Raw genomic sequence first — 27,762 nt, forward strand, 5'->3', positions numbered from 1 at the left:
TTAAGCCTTTCTGTTGCATGCAGGAAACTTTTAAATACTCCTTCTAGGATTTTCATGAGATTGACACCAGAAGTGGTCAACATGATGCCAAGACATTGTAGATGATAAATTGCGAAGGGATTTTTGATATCTCGAACGCTGTTCCCATGGCAACGCGTCAAACTTTACTTTCATTTTAAAGGCATATTTAAGCCTTTCAGTTGACGCCAATGTTCTTTTAAATACTCCTTCTAGAATATTCATGAGATTGACACCAGAAGTGGTCAACATGATGCCGAGACATTGTAGATGATAAATTGCGAAGGGATTTTTGATATCTCAAACGCTGTTCCCATGGCAACGCGTCAAACTTTACTTTCATTTTAAAGGCATATTTAAGCCTTTCTGTTGCATGCAGGAAACTTTTAAATACTCCTTCTAGGATTTTCATGAGATTGACACCAGAAGTGGTCAACATGATGCCGAGACATTGTAGATGATAAACTGCGAAGGGATTTTTGATATCTCAAACGCTGTTCCCATGGCAACGCGTCAAACTTTACTTTCATTTTAAAGGCTTATTTAAGCCTTTAAGTTGACGCCGATGTTCTTTTAAATACTCCTTCTAGAATATTCATGAGATTGACACCAGAAGTGGTCAACATGATGACGAGACATTGTAGATGATAAATTGCGAAGGGATTTTTGATATCTCGAACGCTGTTCCCATGGCAACGCCCCAAACTTTACATTTATTTCAGGCATATTTAGGACTCTTGGCGTGCTTAGATTAACCTAAAAGTCGGCACAAACATCAGAGTTGTCGGCTGTTCAGAGTGGACAAATAGGTCAGACAAAGGCGTGTCTCTTTAGTGGCTCACTAGCGCCCCCGTTTGTCTAAAATATGGGGTTTCTTTAACCTACTGTACCTTAATGGGTCAGTAGTAACATGAAATAGTACACTGATATATACCCACTTGATGCACATGCCCACCGTGCATCGTTTTCTCGGAGGCACCGGGTAGCGGAAAACAAACGTGCGAGGGCCCGCCATCGCTGCTTGCAGCTATATTTAGGGCCCGAGCACCGAGGAGCAGGCCAGAATGGCCTGCACCGAAAGGTGCGAAGCCCTATTGGTTTTGTTAGAATTTATTATTAGGGCCCGAGCACCGAGGAGCAGGCCAGAATGGCCTGCACCGTAGGTGCGAAGCCCTATTGTTTTTGCTCGGATTATTATTTTTATTATTTTTTTTTTTTTTTTTTTTTTTTTTTTTTAACACTTTTGGACTTTTTGGGTGCCTTAACATACTCGAAAACTCTTGAAAATTGGCACAGACGTCAGAGTCGTCCGTCATCGCAGAAATCCAAAGGCTGGAACACGGGCGTGGCACGGGGGCTCTATAGCGCCCCCTGTAATGCAAAAAAAAACATTGATGCACAGATCGGGCAAAAATGTACGCACATGTACGAGAGTTGGTACGCATATAGATCTCATCGACCCGAACAACTTTCGCCCTCTAACATTTAAGCTCCGCCCAACAGGAAGTCGGCTATTTTGGATTGTTTAAAAAATGCATTCGTTGAACTTTTAAATACTCCTCCTAGTGGATTCATGGGATTGACACCAAACGTGGTGATCATGATGTCGAGACATTGTACTTGCTAAATTGCGAAGGGATTTTTGATATCTAGAACGGTTTTGCCATGGCGAGGCGACGAATTTATGGCGAATTTAGAGAAACAGGAAGTGTCTAATTTCTAAGGCAAAAAATATCTTATTGTGATGCCAAGCGGGGTGTTTGTTCGTCTGAAGATTCCGATCGCATCGATGTGCCTATTGTGACTCCCGGATATAGCGCCACCACCAGGCGCCAGGAAGTGTGTCAGTCACAAAGTTGGATTTTTTTTGACAGTTCCATGTTATGTTCTTTTAAATACTCCTTCTAGAAAAATCATGCAATTGACACCAAAAGTGGTGAACATGAAGCCGAGAGATTGTAGATGATAAATTGCGAAGGGATTTTTGATATCTCAAACGCTGTTCCCATGGCAACGCGTCAAACTTTACTTTCATTTTAAAGGCATTTTTAAGCCTTTCAGTTGACGCCGATGTTCCTTTAAATACTCCTTCTAGGATATTCATGCGATTGACACCAAAAGTGGTCAACATGATGCCGAGACATTGTAGATGATAAATTGCGAAGGGATTTTTGACCTCTAACATTTAAGCTCCGCCCAACAGGAAGTCGGCTATTTTGGATTGTTTAAAAAATGCATTCGTTGAACTTTTAAATACTCCTCCTAGTGGATTCATGGGATTGACACCAAACGTGGTGATCATGATGTCGAGACATTGTACTTGCTAAATTGCGAAGGGATTTTTGATATCTAGAACGGTTTTGCCATGGCGAGGCGACGAATTTATGGCGAATTTAGAGAAACAGGAAGTGTCTAATTTCTAAGGCAAAAAATATCTTATTGTGATGCCAAGCGGGGTGTTTGTTCGTCTGAAGATTCCGATCGCATCGATGTGCCTATTGTGACTCCCGGATATAGCGCCACCACCAGGCGCCAGGAAGTGTGTCAGTCACAAAGTTGGATTTTTTTTGACAGTTCCATGTTATGTTCTTTTAAATACTCCTTCTAGAAAAATCATGCAATTGACACCAAAAGTGGTGAACATGAAGCCGAGAGATTGTAGATGATAAATTGCGAAGGGATTTTTGATATCTCAAACGCTGTTCCCATGGCAACGCGTCAAACTTTACTTTCATTTTAAAGGCATTTTTAAGCCTTTCAGTTGACGCCGATGTTCCTTTAAATACTCCTTCTAGGATATTCATGCGATTGACACCAAAAGTGGTCAACATGATGCCGAGACATTGTAGATGATAAATTGCGAAGGGATTTTTGATATCTCAAACGCTGTTCCCATGGCAACGCGTCAAAGTTTACTTTCATTTTAAAGGCATATTTAAGCTTTTCAGTTGACGCCGATGTTCCTTTAAATACTCCTTCTAGAATGATCATGCAATTGACACCAAAAGTGGTCACCATGATGCAGAGACATTGTAGATGATAAATTGCGAAGGGATTTTTGATATCTCAAACGCTGTTCCCATGGCAACGCGTCAAAGTTTACTTTCATTTTAAAGGCACATTTAAGCCTTTCAGTTGACGCCGATGTTCCTTTAAATACTCCTTCTAATATATTCATGCGATTGACACCAAAGTGGTCAACATGATGCTGAGGCATAGTAGATGATAAATTGCGAAGGGATTTTTGATATCTCAAACGCTGTTCCCATGGCAACGCGTCAAAGTTTTCTTTCATTTTAAAGGCACATTTAAGCCTTTCAGTTGACGCCGATGTTCCTTTAAATACTCCTTCTAATATATTCATGCGATTGACACCAAAAGTGGTCAACATGATGCTGAGGCATAGTAGATGATAAATTGTGAAGGGATTTTTGATATCTCAAACGCTGTTCCCATGGCAACGTGTCAAAGTTTACTTTCATTTTAAAGGCATATTAAGCCTTTCAGTTGACGCCGATGTTCCTTTAAATACTCCTTCTAATATATTCATGCGATTGACACCAAAAGTGGTCAACATGATGCTGAGGCATAGTAGATGATAAATTGTGAAGGGATTTTTGATATCTCAAACGCTGTTCCCATGGCAACGCGTCAAAGTTTACTTTCATTTTAAAGGCACATTTAAGCCTTTCAGTTGACGCCGATGTTCCTTTAAATACTCCTTCTAATATATTCATGCGATTGACACCAAAAGTGGTCAACATGATGCTGAGGCATAGTAGATGATAAATTGTGAAGGGATTTTTGATATCTCAAACGCTGTTCCCATGGCAACGTGTCAAAGTTTACTTTCATTTTAAAGGCATATTAAGCCTTTCAGTTGACGCCGATGTTCCTTTAAATACTCCTTCTAATATATTCATGCGATTGACACCAAAGTGGTCAACATGATGCTGAGGCATAGTAGATGATAAATTGCGAAGGGATTTTTGATATCTCAAACGCTGTTCCCATGGCAACGCGTCAAAGTTTTCTTTTATTTCAGGCATATTAAAGGCTCTTGGTGTGCTTAGATTGACTTCAAATTTGGCACACACATCAGATTTGTCGGCTGTTAAGTGTGCACTGAAAGGTCAGATAAAGGCGTGTCTCTTAAGTGGCTCACTAGTGCCCCCGCTTGTCTAAAATGTGGGGTTTCTTTTAGCTACAGTCCCCAAATAGCTCAGTAACAACATTAAATAGTCCACTGATATTTACCCACTAGATGCCCTTTCCCACCGTGCATCGTTTTCTCGGACGAATCGTGTAGCGGTAAAAAAACGTGCGAGGGCCCGCCATTGCTGCTTGCAGCTATATTTTTTTTTTTTTTTTTTTTTTTTTTTTTTATTTTTATTTTTTTTAACACTTTTGGACTTTTTGGGGGCCTTAACATACTCGAAAACTCTTGAAATTTGGCACAGACGTCAGAGTCGTCCGTCATCGCAGAAATCCAAAGGCTGGAACACGGGCGTGGCACGGGGGCTCTGTAGCGCCCCCTGTAATGCAAAAAAAAAACATTGATGCACAGATCGGGCAAAAATGTACGCACATGTACGAGAATTGGTACGCTTATAGATCTCATCGACTCGAACAACTTTCGCCCTCTAACATTTAAGCTCCGCCCAACAGGAAGTCGGCTATTTTGGACTGTTTAAAAAATGCATGTGTTGAACTTTTAAATACTCCTCCTAGGGGATTCATGCGAATGACACCAAATGTGGTGATCATGATGTCGAGACATTGTACTTGCTAAATTGCGAAGGGATTTTTGATATCTCGAACGGTTCTGCCATGGCGAGGCGACAAAGTTGTGGCAAAATCAGAGAAACAGGAAGTGTTTAATATCTAAGGTAAAAAATGTCTTATTGTGATGCCATGCGGGGTGTTTGTTCGTCTGAAGATTCCGATCGCATCGATGTGCCTATTGTGACTCCCGGGTATAGCGCCACCACCAGGCGCCAGGAAGTGTGTCAGTCATGAACTTTTAAATACTTCTCCTAGGGAATTCATACGATTGACACCAAACGTGGTGAACATGATGCTGAGACATTGGACTTGCTAAATTGCGAAGGGATTTTTGATATCTCAAACGGTGTTGCCATGACGAGGCGACAAATTTATGGCAAATTCAATGAAACAGGAAGTGTCTAATATCTAAAGCAAAAAATGTCTTATTGGGATGAAACGCAGTGTGTATGTTCGGCCAAGGATTCCGATCACATCGATGTGCCTATTTTGAGTCTCGGGTATAGCGCCACCAACAGGCACCAGGAAGTGTGGCAGTCACAAAAGGTGGATTTCTTGACAGTTGCATATGGTGAACTTTTAAATACTCCTCCTAGGATTTTCATGCGATTGACACCAAAAGCAGTCAACACGATGCTGAGACATTGTAGATGATAAATTGCGAAGGGATTTTTGATATCTCGAACGCTGTTCCCATGGCAACACGTCAAACTTTACTTTCATTTTCAGGCATATTTAAGCTCTTGGCGTGCACTTTGGGTGCCTTAACATGCTCGAAAACAAAGGAAATTTGGCACAGATGTCAAAGTCACGTGCCACTAGGCTCATGCAAAGGCTGGAATATGGGCGTGGCAAGGGAGCTCTGTAGCGCCCCCTGTAATGCAAAAAAATAACATTGATGCACAGATCGGGCAAAAATGTACGCACATGTACGGGAGTTGGTACGCATATAGATCTCATCGACCCGAACAACTTTCGCACTCTAAGATTTAAGCTCCGCCCAACAGGAAGTCGGCTATTTTGGATTGTTTAAAAAATGAATGCGTTGAACTTTTAAATACTCCTCCTAGTGGATTCATGGGATTGACACCAAACGTGGTGAACATGATGTCGAGACATTGGACTTGCTAAATTGCGAAGGGATTTTTGATATCTCAAACGGTTCTGCCATGGCGAGGCGAAAAATTTATGGCGAAATCAGAGAAACAGGAAGTGTCTAATATCTAAGGCAAAAAATTTCTTATTGCGATGCCAAGCGGGGTGTTTGTTCGCCTGAAGATTCCGATCGCATCGATGTGCCTATTGTGAGTCTCGGGTATAGCGCCACCACGAGGCGCCAGGAAGTTTGTCAGTCACAAAGGTGGATTTTTTTGACAGTTCCATCCGATGTTCTTTTAAATACTCCTTCTAGGATATTCATGCGGTTGACACCAAAAGTGGTCAACAGGATGCTGAGATATTGTAGATGATATATTGCGAAGGGATTTTTGATATCTCGAACGCTGTTCCCATGACAACCTGTCAAACTTTACTTTCATTTTTAAGGCATATTTAAACCTTACAGCTGCATGCGGTAAATGTTTAAATACTCCTCCTGAGGAAATAATGTGATTGACTCCAGAAGTGGTCAACATAATGCTGAGACATTGTAGATGATAAATTGCGAAGGGATTTTTGATATCTCAAACGCTGTTCCCATGGCAACGCGTCAGATTTTACTTTCATTTTAAAGGCTTATTTAAGCCTTTAAGTTGACGCTGATGTTCTTTTAAATACTCCTTCTAGAATATTCATGAGATTGACACCAGAAGTGGTCAACATGATGCCGAGACATTGTAGATGATAAATTGCGAAGGGATTTTTGATATCTCGAACGCTGTTCCCATGGCAACGCCCCAAACTTTACATTTATTTCAGGCATATTTAGGACTCTTGGCGTGCTTAGATTAACCTAAAAGTCGGCACACACATCAGAGTTGTCGGCTGTTAAGTGTGCACAAACAGGTCAGACATAGGTGTGTCTCTTAAGTGGCTCACTAGCGCCCCCGTTTGTCTAAAATGTGGGGTTTCTTTTACCTACAGTCCCCAAATGGCTCAGTAACAACATTAAATAGCCCACTGATATTTACCCACTTGATGCACGTGCCCACCGTGCATCGTTTTCTCGGACGCACCGTGTAGCGGTAAAAAAACGTGCGAGGGCCCGCCATTGCTGCTTGCAGCTATATTTTATTTATTTATTTTTTACGTTTTGGGGCAATTTGGGGTCCTTAACATACTCAAAAACTCTTGAAAATTGGCAGAGATGTCAGAGTCGTCGGCCATTAGGACCCGGCAAAGGCTGGAATTCGGGCGTGGTAAGGGAGCTCTGTAGCGCCCCCTGTAATGCAAAAACAAACATTGGGGCACATATCGGGCAAAAATTTACGCACATGTACGAGAGTTGGTACGCATATAGATCTCATCGACACTAACAACTTTCACCCTCTAACATTTAAGCTCCGCCCAACAGGAAGTCGGCTATTTTGGATTGTTTAAAAAATGCATGCATTGAACTTTTAAATACTCCTCCTAGAGGATGCATGCGATTGACACCAAACGTGGTAAACATGATGCTGAGACATTGTACTTGCTAAATTGCGAAGGGATTTTTGATATCTCGAACGGTTCTGCCATGGCGAGGCAACAAATTTATGGCGAATTCAGAGAAACAGGAAGTGTCTAATATCTAAGGCAAAAAATATCTTATTGTGATGCCATGCAGGGTGTTTGTTCGTCTGAAGATTCCGATCGCATTGATGTGCCTATTGTGACTCTCGGGTATAGCGCCACCACCAGGCGCCAGGAAGTGTGTCAGTCACAAAGCTGGATTTTTTTGACAGTTCCATGCGATGTTCTTTTAAATACTCCTTCTAGGATTTTCATGCAATTGACACCAAAAGTGGTCAACATGATGCCGAGACATTGTAGATGATAAATTGCGAAGGGATTTTTGATATGTTGAACGCTGTTCCCATGGCAATGCGTCAAACTTTACTTTCATTTTTTTTTATTTTTTTTTACGTTTCAGGGCAATTTGGGGGCCTTAACATACTCAAAAACTCTTGAAAATTGGCAGAGATGTCAGAGTCGTCGGCCATTAGGACCCGGCAAAGGCTGTAATTCGGGCGTGGTAAGGGAGCTCTGTAGCGCCCCCTGTAATGCAAAAACAAAAATTGGGTCACAGATCGGGCAAAAATGTATGCACATGTACGAGAGTTGGTACGCATATAGATCTCATCGACCCGAACAACTTTCGCCCTCTAACATTTAAGCTCCGCCCAACAGGAAGTCGGCTATTTTGGATTGTTTAAAAAATGCATGCATTGAACTTTTAAATACTCCTCCTAGAGGATGCATGCGATTGACACCAAACGTGGTGAACATGATGTCGAGACATTGGACTTGCTAAATTGCGAATGGATTTTTGATATCTCGAACGGTTCTGCCAAGGCGAGCTGACAAATTTATGGCAAAATCAGAGAAACAGGAAGTGTCTAATATCTAAGGCAAAAAATATCTTATTGTGATGCCATGCGGGGTGTTTGTTCGTCTGAAGATTCCGATCGCATCGATGTGCCTATTGTGACTCCCGGGTATAACGCCACCACCAGGCGCCAGGAAGTGTGTCAGTCACAAAGCTGGATTTTTTTGACAGTTCCATGCAATGTTCTTTTAAATACTCCTTCTAGGATTTTCATGCGATTGACACAAGAAGTGGTCAACATGATGCAGAGACATTGTAGATGATAAATTGCGAAGGGATTTTTGATATCTCGAACGCTGTTCCCATGGCAACCTGTCAAACTTTACTTTCATTTTAAAGGCATATTTAAGCCTTACAGTTCCATGCGATGCTCTTTTAAATACTCCTTCTAGGATTTTCATGCAATTGACTCCAGAAGTTGTCAACATGATGCTGAGACATTGTAGATCATAAATTGCGAAGGGATTTTTGATATCTCAAACGTTGTTCCCATGGCAACGCGTCAAACTTTGCTTTCATTTTCCAGCATATTTAAGGCTGACAGTTACATGCTGTGAACTTTTGAATACTCCTTGTATGGGATTCATGCGATTGACACCAGAAGTGGTCAACATGATGCTGAGACATTGAAGATGTTAAATTGCAAAGGAATTTTTGACACATCGAACGCTGTTCCCATGGCAACGCGTCAAACTTACTTTTATTTCAGGCATATTTCAGGCTCTTGGCAGCGTAGATTAAGTTTAAATTTGGCACACACATCTGATTTGTCGGCTGTTAAGTGTTGACAAAAACGTCAGATAAAGGCGTGTCTATTTAGTGACTGACTAGCGCCCCCGTTTGTCTAAAATATGGGGTTTCTTTAACCTACTGTACCTAAATGGGTCAGTAGCAACATGAAATAGTACACTGATATATACCCACTTGATGCACATGCCCACCGTGCATCGTTTTCTCGGAGGCACCGGGTAGCGGTAAACAAACGTGCGAGGGCCCGCCATCGCTGCTTGCAGCTATATTTTTTTTTTTTTTTTTTTTTAACACTTTTGGACTTTTTGGGGGCCTTAGCATACTCGAAAACTCTTGAAATTTGGCACAGACGTCAGAGTCGTCCGTCATCGCAGAAATCCAAAGGCTGGAACACGGGCGTGGCACGGGGGCTCTGTAGCGCCCCCTGTAATGCAAAAAAAAACATTGATGCACAGATCGGGCAAAAATGTACGCACATGTACGAGAATTGGTACACTTATAGATCTCATCGACCCGAACAACTTTCGCCCTCTAACATTTAAGCTCCGCCCAACAGGAAGTCGGCTATTTTGGACTGTTTAAAAAATGCATGCGTTGAACTTTTAAATACTCCTCCTAGGGGATTTGTGCGAATGACACCAGATGTGGTGATCATGATGTCGAGACATTGTACTTGCTAAATTGCGAAGGGATTTTTGATATCTCGAACGGTTCTGCCATGGCGAGGCGACAAAGTTGTGGCGAAATCAGAGAAACAGGAAGTGTTTAATATCTAAGGTAAAAAATGTCTTATTGTGATGCCATGCGGGGTGTTTGTTCGTCTGAAGATTCCGATCGCATCGATGTGCCTATTGTGACTCCCGGGTATAGCGCCACCACCAGGCGCCAGGAAGTGTGTCAGTCATGAACTTTTAAATACTTCTCCTAGGGAATTCATACGATTGACACCAAACGTGGTGAACATGATGCTGAGACATTGGACTTGCTAAATTGCGAAGGGATTTTTGATATCTCAAACGGTGTTGCCATGACGAGGCGACAAATTTATGGCGAATTCAATGAAACAGGAAGTGTCTAATATCTAAAGCAAAAAATTTCTTATTGGGATGAAACGCAGTGTGTATGTTCGGCCAAGGATTCCGATCGCATCGATGTGCCTATTTTGAGTCTCGGGTATAGTGCCACCAACAGGCACCAGGAAGTGTGGCAGTCACAAAAGGTGGATTTCTTGACAGTTGCATATGGTGAACTTTTAAATACTCCTCCTAGGATTTTCATGTGATTGACACCAAAAGCGGTCAACACGATGCTGAGACATTGTAGATGATAAATTGCGAAGGGATTTTTGATATCTCGAACGCTGTTCCCATGGCAACACGTCAAACTTTACTTTCATTTTCAGGCATATTTAAGCTCTTGGCGTGCACTTTGGGTGCCTTAACATGCTCAAAAACAACGGAAATTTGGCACAGATGTCAAAGTCACGTGCCACTAGGCTCATGCAAAGGCTGGAATATGGGCGTGGCAAGGGAGCTCTGTAGCGCCCCCTGTAATGCAAAAAAATAACATTGATGCACAGATCGGGCAAAAATGTACGCACATGTACGGGAGTTGGTACACATATAGATCTCATCGACCCGAACAACTTTCGCACTCTAAGATTTAAGCTCCGCCCAACAGGAAGTCGGCTATTTTGGATTGTTTAAAAAATGAATGCGTTGAACTTTTAAATACTCCTCCTAGTGGATTCATGGGATTGAAACCAAACGTGGTGAACATGATGTCGAGACATTGGACTTGCTAAATTGCGAAGGGATTTTTGATATCTCGAACGGTTCTGCCATGGCGAGGCGACAAATTTATGGCGAAATCAGAGAAACAGGAAGTGTCTAATATCTAAGGCAAAAAATTTCTTATTGCGATGCCAAGCGGGGTGTTTGTTCGCCTGAAGATTCCGATCGCATCGATGTGCCTATTGTGAGTCTCGGGTATAGCGCCACCACGAGGCGCCAGGAAGTTTGTCAGTCACAAAGGTGGATTTTTTTGACAGTTCCATCCGATGTTCTTTTAAATACTCCTTCTAGGATATTCATGCGATTGACACCAAAAGTGGTCAACATGATGCAGAGACATTGTAGATGATAAATTGCGAAGGGATTTTTGATATCTCGAACGTTGTTCCTATGGCAACGCGTCAAATTTTACTTTCATTTTAAAGGCTTATTTAATCCTGACAGTTGCATGCGATGTTCTTTTAAATACTCCTTCTAGGGAAATAATATGATTAACACCAGAAGTGGTCAACATGATGCCGAGACATTGTAGATGATAAATTGTGAAGGGATTTTTGATATCTCGAACGCTGTTCCCATGGCAACCTGTCAAACTTTACTTTCATTTTAAAGGCATATTTAAGCCTTACAGTTCCATGTGATGCTCTTTTAAATACTCCTTCTAGGATTTTCATGCGATTGACACCAGAAGTGGTCAACATGATGCTGAGACATTGAAGACGTTAAATTGCAAAGGAATTTTTGACACATCGAAAGCTGTTCCCATGGCAACGCGTCAAACTTACTTTTATTTCAGGCATATTTCAGGCTCTTGGCAGCGTAGATTAAGTTTAAATTTGGCACACACATCTGATTTGTCGGCTGTTAAGTGTTGACAAAAACGTCAGATAAAGGCGTGTCTATTTAGTGACTGACTAGCGCCCCCATTTGTCTAAAATATGGGGTTTCTTTTACCTACTGTACCTAAATGGGTCAGTAGCAACATGAAATAGTACACTGATATATACCCACTTGATGCACATGCCCACCGTGCATCGTTTTCTCGGAGGCACCGTGTAGCGGTAAACAAACGTGCGAGGGCCCGCCATCGCTGCTTGCAGCTATATTTCTTATTATTTTTCACATTATAATCACTTGTCTAAGTTGATGCTAGTAATATAATACATAATATTTATAATACTTTATTAAAACCATAATAATAGTACCACCCCCCATAGTGCCATTTTTGGTTTGGGCCACTGCCCCATCTAGCATTTTTTAAATGACTGTTCTCATTACAAATATATTCAAAAGAAAAGTGAATGGTTTATAAATAATTTTGGCATTGAGGCAAAAGAAGTTAAATTAAAGCTTTTCAACCTATAAGGCCAGTGGGTTTTGTTCAGATGTAAATTTGTGTGTATAATATACAGTATGAGTGTGACCTTATGAAATGTAGTTTTCACAGAGCTGTGTGTTTCTCTGGTTTTCTTGCTAAACAAACGAATTAATTGGTTTGTTAAGTTAATTTTAACACAATTATCAGCACACTAAGGTTTAAAAAAATTATCCGGCCCGCACTTCATGGCGTTATATACCATCCGGCCCACAGCCTAAAATGAGTTTGACACCCCTGCTCTAAACACAAACGTTTTACTAAAAACACATTTCACACTGCAATGCACTTGTTTTGCAAAATGCTTAACATAGGCAGGCAAAAGTTACAACTACAACACAGTTATCATTGAGAAAACACAACAACTCAACAATGTTTACACTTTTAACTAATTGTATTTTTTTTACCAGTTATGGATTACACACAGTCGAGAGACAGAGGAAGAGCATGAGGAGGAGCAGCACACACAAGAGACGATGCAATTGGCAAACGTTTGGAGTTTGATAGCTGAACTTTTACAAAATATAAGGGCTGCATATGCATATATTAAAAACGTACTATTACTTGCAGTACTTACAGTAAAGTATTCACTATTTTCACTGAACTAAACTTTTGATTACAGTAATAGAGATTGTTTAATAGTTTTTGTCAAGTGTGTTGTTATAAACAATAAACATATATTTTTCTGTAACCAGATCTCCTGGGTGTTGTGATTTCAATTTTTAAGTAGTGTTTACAGTTTTTCTGAGAACACTCAACCTCAAACTCTGAACCAAATTCATAGTGGCCTAAATACATTTGTCAAATCATGCCCTCTTTTTGCAAAACTCTTAACAACTTCTCACTAAAACACTAGGGGTGTAATGATACACCAATTGCACGGTTCGGATCGGTTTACGGTTTTGGAGCCACAGTTCGGTCAGATTCGGTTCGGTTTGCTGTGGATGTAGGGTTCCTGTCATTTTACCAGCAATGCTAAGGAACAATAGATTAACTTAACTTAATAACAACAACAAAAATAACTTGACGTTTTCTTTGTTAACTTTGGCAAACAAACTTAAAATCAATTAAACTTTAACTTTAGTAATGCAGGACTGTAATTAGCTGTTTATCAGGTGATGAATATCATTCCTTAGCTAAAATGCTAAAAATGTTACTGTTGAAGTCAACTAATGCATGAAATAAATGTACTATGAATCTGTAAATCTGAGTATAATGTGGTTTTATTATCAGTAATGAACTAATCAAGGTAATCATCACACACATGCACGCACGCGCGCACACACACACACACACGCGAGGTCGCGTTAGACTTTCACTTTTAAAAATTCTGCCATCACTTATTATTCGTCATTTCATGCTTTAATTATAAAAAGTGTTGCTGTTTACAAGTTCATTTTTAATCATGGACTTACAAAAAAGGCATTCAAGTTAAAATGTGTTTAATTATTTGTGAAGAAGAGAACAGATAACAGACACGACCATGCATCACTTTACATGTTTAACATCATGAAACAGAGGAATTAATGTTTTTTTCTCACAGTGACAGCGGAGGTGATTAAACACGCGAACTTGTGCTGAACAGGCAAAAATAAACAAATCAAATCTCTGTTGCGATTAAAATAGCAACAAACGTGTAAACCCCGTGTTTTTACCTCAGACAGACGACGTCTCGTTACATTTTTACTTTTGTTCTGGAGAATGATCTCGCGCTCTTCTATTTCACTTCGGTTAACCCGATCTGACACGCAAGCACACACACACGTGAACGCAAGCACACGCACACAGTTACGACAGATTGTGTGTGATTTGTCTACGACACAAATTCCATTCCTGTACTCCACTGGAAACCCAAAATGTTCCCACACAAGAGACTTAAATGTGTCCGGGGATCTGCAATCTCAGGTGGAGCAGCCATCCTGTGACCTGCGCTCACTCCCAAGTCACGTGACATGACATGACATGCACTTGGAAAACAGTAACTTTGGAATATACTATTTAGAACAGCATTTAAAAAGCTCTTATTAGTCGTTACTAATACAATTTAATCAAATATACGCAAATATTTTTTTAAATAAATAGATTAGTTAGTCAGAGATAAGTGACATTAACCTCAACAATGGGCAGCAGGAGGCGTGAGAGTACCGCGACACGACACAGGAGGTTCGCGATTCGTATCGTGGGTGGTGTATCGCGATCGTTCGGTTCGTAATATCGTTACACCCCTATAAAACACACATTTTACTGTACACTGCAGTGTGTAATGTGTGTAGTGTTTCGCAATAAGTGTGTTACAGAATTGCAAAAAATGCAAAGTGGACATTGGCCCTCATTTATCATTCTTGCATAGAAACGGGCGTATATGTTGACGTAAGATTATGCTTACACTCCTCTCACTGCCTGATTTATGAAGCTGTGCGTACCTCTGAAATTCAGGTGTAAGCTTTAGGTGTGTTCGACTTCATGCGGCGCTGCGCAGACTGATCGGCGGCTGACTTGAAGCAGTGCATTCCGGTTAGTAAGTTTGTCCGACTTCAGCTGGCGCTGCATGCACGTGACTGTGTCATATGGTTTTTAAGTACCGCGAGAGCGTTTCGAGAGTAGCCGGCTAGCTCAGCCGGTGCAGCTTCTCCAGAGCGGCTGCCCGGAGTTGTAATGACGTAACAGCTTGACGTGATTGGTCGCCTCACTGATGACAACGATCACGTGCGTTTCAAGTTTAATCCAACCTTTAGTTCCACTAATAAACATTATAAATTCATGTTTTAAAACAGGAAAAAACACTTTAATATGCTTAAATATGTTATATTCTGTCGTGTAATAAAATAAAAAGGAAAATAACAAACTCTATTGGTATTTTAATAATATAGGCTTGTTTCCCGTTATTTTCGGGTATACAGTATAAGCAGCAATTAAAATATTCGATATAAAATGTTTCTGGTTGCAACTTTTTATTAAAAGGTTTGTTTTTATCAAATTCAGCATCTAATTCACTTCATTCGCGATTAATAACAAGGAAACACGGCGCACACGTCACTACGGCAAGCAGCAGGTGTCCGGCTTCACAGCTCCGTCTTCAGTTTCTCCCTCGACTGCAAGCGGCAAACCTCGCCGATCGGTCTGCGCAGCGCCGGATGATCTCGAACACACCTAATATTTGCCCTTCATAAATGCCGCGGCTGAAAACGATCGTCATTAGAATAACACGCCCATATAAATTTAAGTCTCCACCTCCCCCACGCCCTCATTTTACAACATTGACACATGGAAGACGGCAAAGAAGAGAAACCAAGGAATTGGAAAGAAACACAATTGTTTTATTGGGGAGTTTAAAGGTCAGGAAACAGACGGATCGGCTTAACCGTCCATCTGTTAGCTGCCGTGATATGTCAAGACCACTTATATCCCAGCACTTCGAGTCAATCTTACCGAAATATCAGCACATTTCAACTGTATCTGTTCCCCGAACAAATAAATACAGGGCACCGCTTGTTACATCTGGTACAAATCTGATTCAAATAAAATTAGAAAACAATACATTAACAGATGAGTCTCGAATCTTAAAATTCGGCCTTCTTAACATTAGATCGCTTACCAATAAAGAACCTATTGTCAATGAAATAATTACAGACCAAAACTTAGATGTACTCTGTTTAACAGAAACCTGGCTTAAAGCAGACGACTACATTAGTTTAAAGGGGCGGTGAATTTGTCGATTTTATTGTTTTATACTGTTGCCTGATGTCTACTTCTGATGTCCGCGTGGTTTTTACATTCAAAAACATCAAAAACAATAAGTAATAGGCTATTTTGTAACATAGATTAGTGGCTGTCTGGAGAAATGGTTCGTTTGAAGGGGCGGGCCGCATTGAAGACCTGGACGTAAACACCCACTGCTATGATTGGACGGCTTCATTCCCCGTCATTACATGTTGGGAAATGTTTTAAAAACATTAATGTGATAAAAATAGCAGCCGAACACAAATATGTTTGAGCCACAAAAGATTCTGGGTGCTAAATATGATACACATAAATGACAATACGTATATTAAAGTAGAAACAAAACTCGACGTGACTAAATTACCGTATACAACACAGTAAGCGCGCATCAGAATCTAAACTGCGGCTAATAAATCCTTATCAATAACTTTGTATAATTCGATTGTGCTTGTGAGGTTGCTTTTACATTCACGTAATGTTAAATACCACAGTTATATGATAAAAAATAAGCTTTGTGGAGTGTTTGACCTTTCAAACGTAACTCGCCTAAATTACCGTATACAACACAGTAAACGGGCATCAGAATCTAAACTGCGGCTGATAAATCCTTCTTTATAAATAACACTGTATATTTCTACCGTTAAATTACAGTCGTGTTGTTAAGTGGTGTATCTTTATTAATCGTTTAATGTTTTTAGTACATTAAAACAGTCAAACATACGTGTTTAGACACGGATGTTACAACAGACATATCAAGCGATCTCTTCTAACAAAGCAATAGTGAAACACAGTAACTTATATAAAGTAAAATGTCTTACTGTGTATAATGCTGTGTCATTGTTGTCAGATCCAATATAAGTGGTGCTTTTAATCACAGTCTCTCTGCAAATCCAGCATCGACTTCTTTCCAAATAAATCCGTGTACACAAAGTTAACAAACACTCCCCACACGAGCTGGAACTTCTTAAAAAGCAAACTTTTTCCAGGCATTTAATGTTATGTTCCAAGCCTCCGAATTAAAGTATTTAGCTTCTGTGTTGTTCCCACGCGGTTCTTCCACAACCGAAAATGCGTTTCCAGTCTATCATAACAGATCACCGTGTCAAAATAAAAGTCTCTCAGAAAAAAATGTATTTAAAAGTCATTTTGGTTACATTTGTCAATCTTTAAAGACATATTTACTTGTTGAGACACACGTGTGTCACGCGAAGCTGTGGGCGGGACTTCAAAAGTGGTCCTTGTATTTGGCTATGGGGCGGTGCTTCAATTCTACTTTGACGTCATAGATTTCCGAATTCCACACTGGCTTGTTTTACTGGCTTGGTGCCAAAAACGGTTATATTTAAGTAGCACGGACGTTTTCAGTTCTGAAACTTGCAGGATGTTCATTTAAGTATGATGACCTCTTATATAACAAATTATCAAGTTAAAATTGAGTTTTTGATTCACCGCTCCTTTAAATGAATCCACCCCACAAGACTATTATTATAAACACGAACCTCGATTAAAGGGGAGAGAGGGTGGTGTAGCTACAATATACAACACAATGTTTAAAGTAAACCAAAAATCTGAGCTAAAATTTAAATCATTTGAAGTAATGTTGTTAAATATGGAAATAACTGATCGTAACCACAAACAGCTTTCTTTTGCTTTAGCGACAATCTATAGACCACCGGGCCACCATGCAGATTTCCTTAATGAAATAGCAGATTTCCTATCTGAGCTTGTAGTCACTGTAGATAAAGCTCTTATTGTTGGTGATTTTAATGTCCATGTGGACAATCCAAAAGACGCATTAGGACGTGCGTTTATAGATGTTCTAAATTCTCTCAATATTAGACAAAACGTGACAGGGCCAACGCATACTCGTAATCACACATTAGACTTAATTCTGTCACTCGGACTCAATATTAATGACGTCGAAATATCACCTCAGAGTGATGCAGTTTCTGACCATTACCTTGTGTCATACACTGTACTTCTAGATAGGATCACTCAATCTACAACATGCTACCGACTAGCCAGAACAATAATTTCCACCACTAAAGATAGCTTTATTAGCACTCTTCCAGACCTGTCCCAAATGAAACATGTAGCAGATAACTGTGACGATCTAGATATTGAAATAGAAAACCTAAACAATGTCTGTTCTAACACATTGGATGCCGTTGCTCCCATTCGAAAAAAGAGATTCAAAGAAAAACCACCAGCTCCATGGTATGACCATCACACAGCAGCCCTTAAAAAGGCAGCTAGAAAAATGGAAAGAAATTATAGAAGCACAAAGTTAGAAGTATGGCGCGCAGCATGGAAACAGAGTGTTAAACACTACAGACAGGCTATTAAAACCGCCAGATCTACATATCTTAGCAAGCTTATAAATGAGAATCATAATAACCCTCGTTTCCTCTTTAGCACAGTTGCGAAACTGACTAGAAACAAAGAACAAACAGAAACCAAAAGTAAACTTCAACACAATAGTAACGACTTCATGAACTTCTTTTCTAACAAAATTTCGGCTATTAGGGAAAACATCGTAGCTACCCAGGCAGCCACCACTCTACCCATTAGTTCACTTAACACTAGACTACCATACGAACATCTTGATTCATTTAAACCTACTACAATAGATGAGCTCTCTAAACTAGTCACATCATCCAAATCATCGTCCTGTATATTAGACCCCGTTCCCACAAAACTACTTAAAGAAGTATTCCCTGTAGTGTCAACCCCGGTTCTAAATATCTTTAACTCATCGCTAGAAATAGGATACGTTCCAACAGCTTTCAAACTAGCAGTTATTAAACCGCTGATTAAAAAACCACAGCTTGGCCAAGGAGAACTTAATAACTTTAGACCAATCTCAAATCTCCCTTTTCTTTCGAAAATATTAGAAAAGGTAGTGGCAAGCCAGTTACGCACATTCTTGACAAATAATAGTACATATGAAAAGTTCCAATCAGGATTCAGGCCCCACCATAGCACAGAGACAGCGTTGCTTAGAGTTACAAATGACCTCCTATTAACATCCGATCGTGGTGAAATCTCAATTCTTATATTACTAGACCTTAGTGCAGCATTTGACACAATAGACCACAGAATCCTACTCAATAGACTAGAAAACTATGTTGGTATCAGTGGTCAGGCGCTAGCCTGGTTTAGGTCATATCTAACCAATCGCTATCACTTTGTTTATGTAAATGAGGAAGAGTCATATCACTCCCTGGTTAAATACGGTGTACCGCAGGGATCAGTTTTAGGTCCTATCCTGTTCTCGTTATACATGTTACCCCTAGGAGACATTATCAGGAAACACAACATAAGTTTTCACTGCTATGCGGATGATACCCAGCTTTACATCTCCTCGCATCCCAGCGAAACACACACGTTTTCTAAGCTAAAAGACTGCATTAGCGATGTTAGTGACTGGATGGCACATAACTTTCTTAAGCTCAACTCCAATAAGACAGAGGTACTTATTATTGAACCAAATCGCTACAAACATAATATGTCAGATTACAAATTGCACATAGATGGCTGTACTGTGGTGCCATCTTCCACGGTTAGGAACTTAGGTGTGATGTTCGACAGCAACTTATCCTTTGATAGTCATATCGCCAACGTCTGCCGCACAGCATTCTTCCATCTTAGAAATATCTCAAAAATACGCCATATACTGTCTACATCTGACGCAGAGAAGCTTATTCATGCTTTTATGACCTCTAGAATAGACTATTGTAACTCGCTACTCGGGGGATGCCATTCAAATCAGGTCAACAAGCTTCAGCTAGTTCAAAACGCTTCTGCAAGGGTACTTACTCGATCTAAGAAGTATGACCACATAAGCCCAATTCTGGCATCTTTACACTGGCTACCAGTTAAATATCGCATCCAATTTAAAATATCATTAATCACCTACAAAGCTTTAAATGGCTTAGCACCCTCATATCTTAGAGAATTACTATCAGAATACAATCCATCACGCACACTACGGTCGCAAAATTCTGGCCTATTGATTATCCCTAGACTATCAAAAGTGTCTAAAAGTGGAAGATCCTTTTCCTACTTAGCCCCTAAGCTCTGGAATGATTTACCAACCGATGTCCGAGAATCAGACACAGTCGATCATTTTAAATCTAGACTTAAAACTTTTCTCTTCAACAAAGCATTCGCATAATTTGTCTAGTAAAGGTTCTTAACTCGCAATAGTTATTTTCACGGAACAAAGCACTCACGGTCATAACACAGACCAACCAAATAAATAAATAAAACCCTTTTCTACATGAACACTTAAAATGAATTGCATTAAATAGTTTGCCACCGTTTGCCACTGAACCTGCATTAACGACGACAGTGGGGCTTTCGGCCTTAGTCAAACGGTTTGGCACGTATGGTCGGGTTGCGATTTTGGTGCTTTCGTGTGTCTTGTGAATAGTATGCCATACAGACCCGTTTGCCACTGAACCTGCATTAACGACGACAGTGGGGCCTCCAGCCTTAGTCAAACGGGTTGGCACGTATGGTCGGGTTGCAATTTTGGCGCTATCGTAAGTCTTATGAATAGTATGCCATACAGACCCGTTTGCCACTGAACCTGCATTAACGACGACAGTGGGGCCTCCAGCCTTAGTCAAACGGGTTGGTATGTATGGTCGGGTTGCGTTTTTCGCGCTTTCGTGTGTCTTGTGAATAGTATGCCATACAGACCCGTTTGCCACTGAACCTGCATTAACGACGACAGTGGGGCCTCCAGCCTTAGTCAAACGGGTTGGCACGTATGGTCGGGTTGCGATTTTGGCGCTATCGTAAGTCTTATGAATAGTATGCCATACAGACCCGTTTGCCACTGAACCTGCATTAACGACGACAGTGGGGCTTCCGGCCTTAGTCAAACGGGTTAACACGTATGGTCGGGTTGCAATGTTTTTGGCGTCTTCTCCTGGTCCTGTAAATGGTATACAATATAGACCCGTTTGCCACTGAACCTGCATTAACGACGACAGTGGGGCTTTAGGCCTTAGTCAAACGGGTCGTCAGGTTTCATTTTCTCTTAAAGATCGGAAGGTGACCCTTATTTACCATATATACCCTCACATTGGGCCCCCAATTTGCTAAATCCTCAACTGTGGATAACATAATTATGCCGCAATATTTAGTCTGTCTGGAACTAAGCTGAGTTAAACCACATCACTGTGTGACACTTCAATACATATGAACGGCTGCTACGCTAATACGATTTTGTTTTTCTCTCCCTGTCTCGTCCTCGACCCGAGGTTATGCCCAGCTGATACCTGACCAACGATCACCGGCAGAACCGCTTAATCTCCGCTAAATCTCCATTTCCGTTCTCCCAAGGGTTTTTCCCTCCTAGGACTTATTTTTCCTCGGATAAAAGCCCGGGGTTTTTTTTTCTCCTAGGGGGTTTTTCACCCCGGGGAGGCAGCCTTTTTTGGGCTTTACCTAGCTTCCTCTTCTATACGTTGCTTTAGTAATACGTGCAATTATAATATTGAGTCATAGCCGCAGCAAATTTAACTGCTCATGCTATCATGTATTCTGTTGTGCTATCTGTCGTTTTCTGTGCTTTTCACTGCTTCTATTTATGTAAAGCTGCTTTGAAACAATTGACTTTTGTGAAAAGCGCTATATAAATAAAATTGAATTGAAAAAATTGAATTGAATTGAATTGAATTGAATTGAATTGCTGGATAACTCCTTTTTTTTCTTCTCAAGAACATACTTAAGGAAAAAATAAGAACTTTCTTAAGAAGCTTTTTTGAGAATACAAAATATTCTAAACTTTTTTTAAATTTTGAATTCAAGATAAAAATGGAAGTTAAGAAGAATTTTCTTCTTAAGAATTTTTTGTAAATCCAGCCCCTGATGCATATGTCATAGAAAGTAAATTCTTTTGCTTCTGAATCCTTGGCTCATGACGATTTGATTGCACCACATGACGGAATTTTTTGCTATGAAAATGTTTCTGCCAGTTTGAATTATAAAAAAATGCTTTTCCTCCGATATCATTTTTTTCCTATAGCATTTTGATACACCAATTCATTGTTTATACCGCGGCAACAAATTTTACATAGAGTGCAAAAAAATGGATCTGAGTCTGTATCTTTGCCAAACTTGCGCATATTGACATGACATCACAGTCATCACAATTTCGTCACAGCACCACCAAGTGGTCTCGAGATATAAAAATGGCTTTTTTTGCTTATATCTACAAAAAATATAAGTCTAAAATCATGAAAGTGGTCTTCCTTGACACATGCTGAGTAAAACACTACTAAATGGTTTTTGGTCTGCAATTTTTGGCATCTGACATGTTTAATTTTGTCATTAATTTTAGTTATTTACAGAAACAATCGCGTATCACTACGAACTTGGTATGGTTCATCAGTGACATGTTCTGAGAGCATGTGCAAAAATATGGGTCAGCTCCCTTTAGTGGTCAAGAGATATAAAAAATTATAAAGATGCTTGTAATGCATTTGATTAATTTGTCATAATGGCATAGGACTTCACTCTGTTGATTCGTTGGTTCATGCAGAGTATAAAGGTACAAAATATGTCATTGTCCCTACTTCCTGTCCCTCATTTTGAATTATAATAAAAACTTTTTTTAACTCATCCAAGAGTGTTGGTATGTATCATCTAGAGAACACTAGAAAAAAGTTATCAAAAGTTTTTGAATAGACCAATACGTGGCTTGGAGTATAATTATTGGTGGATGCTAATTCACTCACTAGCAACCAAACAGAGTACTCTAGCAATCGTTAAGTGACTCCTATATCTATGCATCAGAACATCGGAGAGACATGGGGTGTGTTTGTTTAATTTGTGGCTTTGATTATAATCATGGATGGGAGCCAATTCACTCCCTAGCAACCAGAGTACCCTTGCAACCGTAGCAACCAAGGCATATATCTCTGTGTCAGAACATCGTAGAGACGCAGAGGTTGGCTTGTTTCACTCATGGCTTGGAGTATATTAATTGATGGATGCCGTTTCACTCCCTTGCAACCAGAGTACCCTAGCAACTGTTTACCAATACCTGTATCTTTTCATCAAAACGTTGAAAGACTTTGGTGGGTTTGTTACACTTGTGCCTTGGGGTATAATCATTGGTGGGTGCCAACACTCCTTACCAACTACTAAGAATACTCTCGCAACCGTTTAGCAAGACCTATATCTCTGCTTTAGAACATTGTAGAGACATGGGGGTGGCATGACATCATAATCATTACCTTAGGTTGTTTCATTTGTGCCATTGTTGAGCTTTTTTCTATATTTATAGAATTTACAGAATTATTTATAAAATATTTAGTCTATGTATTTTTTAGCTGAAATATGTGTTTGTAAATTTTAATTTTCTTGGATTACTTTAATTATAGATTTGTGTGCTTTCTGGAATGTTAAATGCTGTATAAGCGCATAACATGGCAACATATTTTTTTTTATAAAAAATGTTCAGCTGAAGAAAGCAAGTCATAAATCTGGGCACGAGGGCAAGTAAATTTTGAGAGAATACTGAGAGCACTATTTCTTTTCTTTTTCTATTTTAACTTTGGACTGACCGTTTCTTTCTCATCCTCAGATTCCTGTGATGACAGGAGCTTTCATGGACTCATCGCCTCACGATGACTACAGCACAGACCACTCTCTGTTCAACTCTTCAGCCAGTGTCCACACTGCTGTTTTGGCTGCTCACAACCAGGAAGAGGAACAGCCTATGTCCCGAGATGCCATCTGGCTGTGGATCGCCATCACCGCCACCATCGGGAATATTGTTGTGGTGGGTGTGGTATATGCCTTCACTTTCTGACCTTTAGAATTGGACTCACACTTTACACAGTGTTAGTTGTGTGTTTTTTTAATGCTGAATTGTATTTAGAACAACCAGAAATTATTTTTATAGTTTTCACAATGAATGTTTTAACTAGATTGTTTAATAATAAACAGTGTGAAGTGATTTAATTTTGCTGATTGACTAATACTGCCAGACTACTGCCAAATAATTTGTAAATGTGTTTGCTTTTAGTAAGTAATAATAATACGCTGTATATGTTTAGAGGGCAAATGCTATTTTCGTAATGTTATCCATCTACTTTTAAAAGCTTTGATTAGAAAATTGAATGTATGAAATACACATTCCAACTATTTATGAAATGATATGAAAGCAGGGAGAGATTTATATACACTGTTATGTCCAGAACATGAACTGAAAGCTTTATATATAAAGTGTTTAAACTTGTGGAGCAACCTGCTGATGGCCAGCAACAGATTTGAACCATTTTTAAGGTCATATAATAGCACTAACAGTACAGTTTATAAAGGGAGTTTTATGGATATTTTTGTGCCCCAGGATGCTTCGGTTATAGACAATCTCTTATCTCAACTCACAAAACACCAATTTCAGTTTATGACATGTTCAGTTAAACATTTAAGAAATACACCCTATCAAGCTTTTAATTAAAATATCCCTAACAGTATGTAATTAAACTAATAAATCATTCTGTTCACATACTTGAGGATGGCAAGTGTAGCTTACGTTTAGTAGAGGTCAAAGCTTTGCTTTTAATGAGCTCAGCTGAAATGTGGTGGTTGCTATGGTGACTGTTTCGTCCTCTCTGGCTGCAGCTCCTTATCTCACAATCACACATCTGCACATATCTATATTTACTGCCTGCTGGTACAAAACAACTCTCCAAACATTACATTTATTTCATACACTATTTATATGTAGACCCTACTAATGCTATATATATATATATATATAGCTCTTCAAAGCTTTAAACTACAAATCAAAAGCATAAAGGCAAAATGGTCAAACAATTCCTGCTGAGGACCAAATTGACCAAAATAAATGGCATGCTGGTTCAGGTTGATTTGCGATTTGTTGGGGACAGTTTAGCAAGGAACGATCAAAAATCAATCAATCAATTCTAGAGCTTTAATTTGAATTACTGTGAAGAGACTGTTCACCTAGAGGACATATATCAGTCAAAAGTTGTTTCGACCACATCTTCAACAATCCATAAGAGTCTTTATGAAAAGGTACAAAAAGGTGCTAGAACTAGTCAGGTAATCACTAACTTTTTCATGTTCAACAGGAAGGACTATACTAACTGTGTTAATATATTCTTTGTCCTCCTAGAATTACTGTTGTTGTTTTTTTTTTTTGACCAGCTCAAACCACAATTTATTAAAAAAATATGTATAAACCTTCATTTAGAAGTACACTGCAAAATAAAATGACAAATTAATAAGCATCCTGTTCAGCATACAATGTATTTGTGGTTTTTCTAGTAAAATGCTGTACGTTGATGTCGAGAGGTCTGATATTTAGTGATATAGCGCAAATGGACAACAGTGTGTTTACCTGAATCTTGCACTGCTACATGTTCTGTTTTGTATTCAAATTTTACTGTTAAATTAAACAAGTCAGTGAACAACAGACTGATTGTCAAAATGATTCAAATCTGCTCATCTGGTCTGAGGGTGCTTATTTCTCTAACTATGGTAAACTGAGAAAACAGTAAGCAATAGCAGGGTCAAAAATAAAGCAGGATGAAAGTAACAAAGCGATTTTCTTAGAGCCCTGACTTCATTTACATTCCAATCTATGACAGCACATTAAGCAGGTCACCCTTAATAGGGCTGCCAAATATCTTAATATTTATATATGTCAAATGTCATTTACAGTTGGGTCCGAAAAGCTTTTTGATCATAAAAAGTAAATTGCTGCAGCAGTATTTTTTTCTAATTACTTACTCTAATTTTTAAAGGGGACATTCCACAAGACGTTTTTAAGATATTAAATAAATATTTGATGTCCCCAGAGTACATATGCGAAGTTTTGGCTCAAAATACCCTATAGGTAATTTATTGTGGCATGTTAAAATAGGCACTTTATGGGGCTGAGCAAAAATGCACTGTTTTTGTGTGTATCCCTTTAAATCCAAATGAGCTGCTCAGGTGGGCGGAGTCTCAAGCGCTGTAATCAAGACAGAGGATCGAGGGAGATTTTCTCACGAAAGAAGTTAGTAAGTTATGTTCAGCATTATATATTTGAACAAGTTTAAAAAGTCAATCTTCAGTTTTATGCATACTAAATACATGTTTATCAGCAGATGGGGAACATTGTGGAATAAAAATAAAGACTTTTAGGTCTCATGCTGCCAGTGTTTTAAACAGGCACAATGATTTTCAGCATGTTACACTTCCACAAACACTCAGAAGTTTACTTTTTGACCAAACCACACGAGCACATTTAAATGATCTGTAATAAAACAACACATTTAATGCTTAAACTTTAGAGAAACAGATCAAATGACATGTTTAAGTTTATTGTGTACATATTGAACACATTCGCGTTTCTGTCAGTCTCTCACTCTCTATCTTGTAACTCCTCGTATTCATTTGAAACTACAGAGAAACATTAAACAACATATTTATGCTTATTGTGTATGATAGTGAATATGCGTTGTTCTCTCACTCTCGTGCAGTGCATTAATCCTCGTGTTCATTCATATAAACTTCAGAGAAACATATTAAAGGAGCGGTGAATCAAATACTCAATTTTGATAATTTGTTATATAAGAGGTCATCATACTTAAATGAACATTCTGCCAGTTTCAGAACTGAAAACGTTCGTGCTACTGAAATTTAACAGTTTTTGGCACCAAGCCAGTAAAACAAGCCAGTGTGGAATTCGGAAAAGTATGACGTCAAAGTAGAATTGAAGCACCTCCCCATAGCCAAATACAAGGACAACTTTTGTAGCCCCGCCCACAGCTTCGCGTGACACACCTTTGTCAACAATAAGTAAACATGTATTTAAAGATTGCCAAATGTAACCAAAATGACTTTTAAATACATTTTTTCTGAGAGACTTTTATTTTGACGCGGTGATCTGAAGTAACCATGGAAATGCATTTTCGGTTGTGGAAGAACGGTCTATCGGAAGAACACAGACGCTGGATAACGGAGTCTCAACATTAGGAATGCGTGTATAAAGTTTGCTTTTGAAGAAGTTCCAGCTCGAGTGGGGAGTGTTTACTTTGTGTACACGGATTCATTTGTAAAGAAGTCGATGCTGGATTTGCAGAGAGACTGTGATTAAAAACACCACTAATATTGGATCTGACAAAAATGACACAGCACTACACAATAAATTTATTTAAGTTACTGCGTTTCACTATTGCTTTGTTAGAAGAGATTGCTTTATATGTCTGTTGTAACATCCGTGTCTAAACACGTATGTTTGACTGTTTTAATGTACTAAAAACATTAAACGATTAATAAAGATACACCACTTAACAACACGACTGTAATTTAACGGTAGAAATATACAGTGTTATTGATAAAGAAGGATTTATCAGCCACAATTTAGATAATGATGCCCGCTTACTGTGTTGTATACGGTAATTTAGGTGAGTTGCGTTTGAAAGGTCCAACACTCAACAAAGCTTTTTTTATTATATAACTGTGGTATGTAACATTACATGTATCTAAGAGCAACCTCACAAGCACAAAAGAAATATACAAAGTTATTGATAAGGATTTATCAGCCGCAGTTTAGATTCTGATGCACGCTTACTGTGTTGTATACGGCAATTTAGGGTGTTTTCACATATGCACTGTTTAGGTCGGCCCAAATGACGTTTCGCTCCGAGTACGGTGAGTTTGGGTCAGTGTGAACACAACAGCCGCACTCGGGTGCGCACTAAACGGCCGCTCCGAGACCGCTCTAAACAGGTGGTCTCGGAGCGGCTGTTGCCGAACTC

The 27,762-nt window shown here is 39.4% G+C and overlaps 2 protein-coding genes across 3 annotated transcripts in view; both read left to right on the forward strand.

The window, feature by feature from the left end:
- LOC135745423 (uncharacterized protein C14orf132) overlaps positions 1 to 27,762 on the forward strand; it is a 97,848-nt gene that overhangs the window by 48,058 nt on the left and 22,028 nt on the right. For both annotated transcript variants that reach the window (XR_010531235.1, XM_065263722.1), the window contains exon 2: positions 23,571 to 23,768. Coding sequence is in view for 1 of the 2 variants with exons in the window: in XM_065263722.1 (XP_065119794.1) it covers positions 23,571 to 23,768 (198 nt within the window). In the remaining variant the exon portion in view is untranslated. The remainder of the gene's footprint in view (positions 1 to 23,570; positions 23,769 to 27,762) is intronic.
- Positions 17,427 to 21,216, forward strand: LOC141279917 (uncharacterized; the record flags this gene model as incomplete). Its single annotated transcript, XM_073811479.1, has 1 exon — positions 17,427 to 21,216. A coding segment is annotated over one exon (2,718 nt), but the record flags the coding sequence as incomplete, so codon positions are not given.

This window comes from Paramisgurnus dabryanus, chromosome 12 (genome assembly GCF_030506205.2).
Source record: "Paramisgurnus dabryanus chromosome 12, PD_genome_1.1, whole genome shotgun sequence".
NCBI lineage: Eukaryota > Metazoa > Chordata > Actinopteri > Cypriniformes > Cobitidae > Paramisgurnus > Paramisgurnus dabryanus.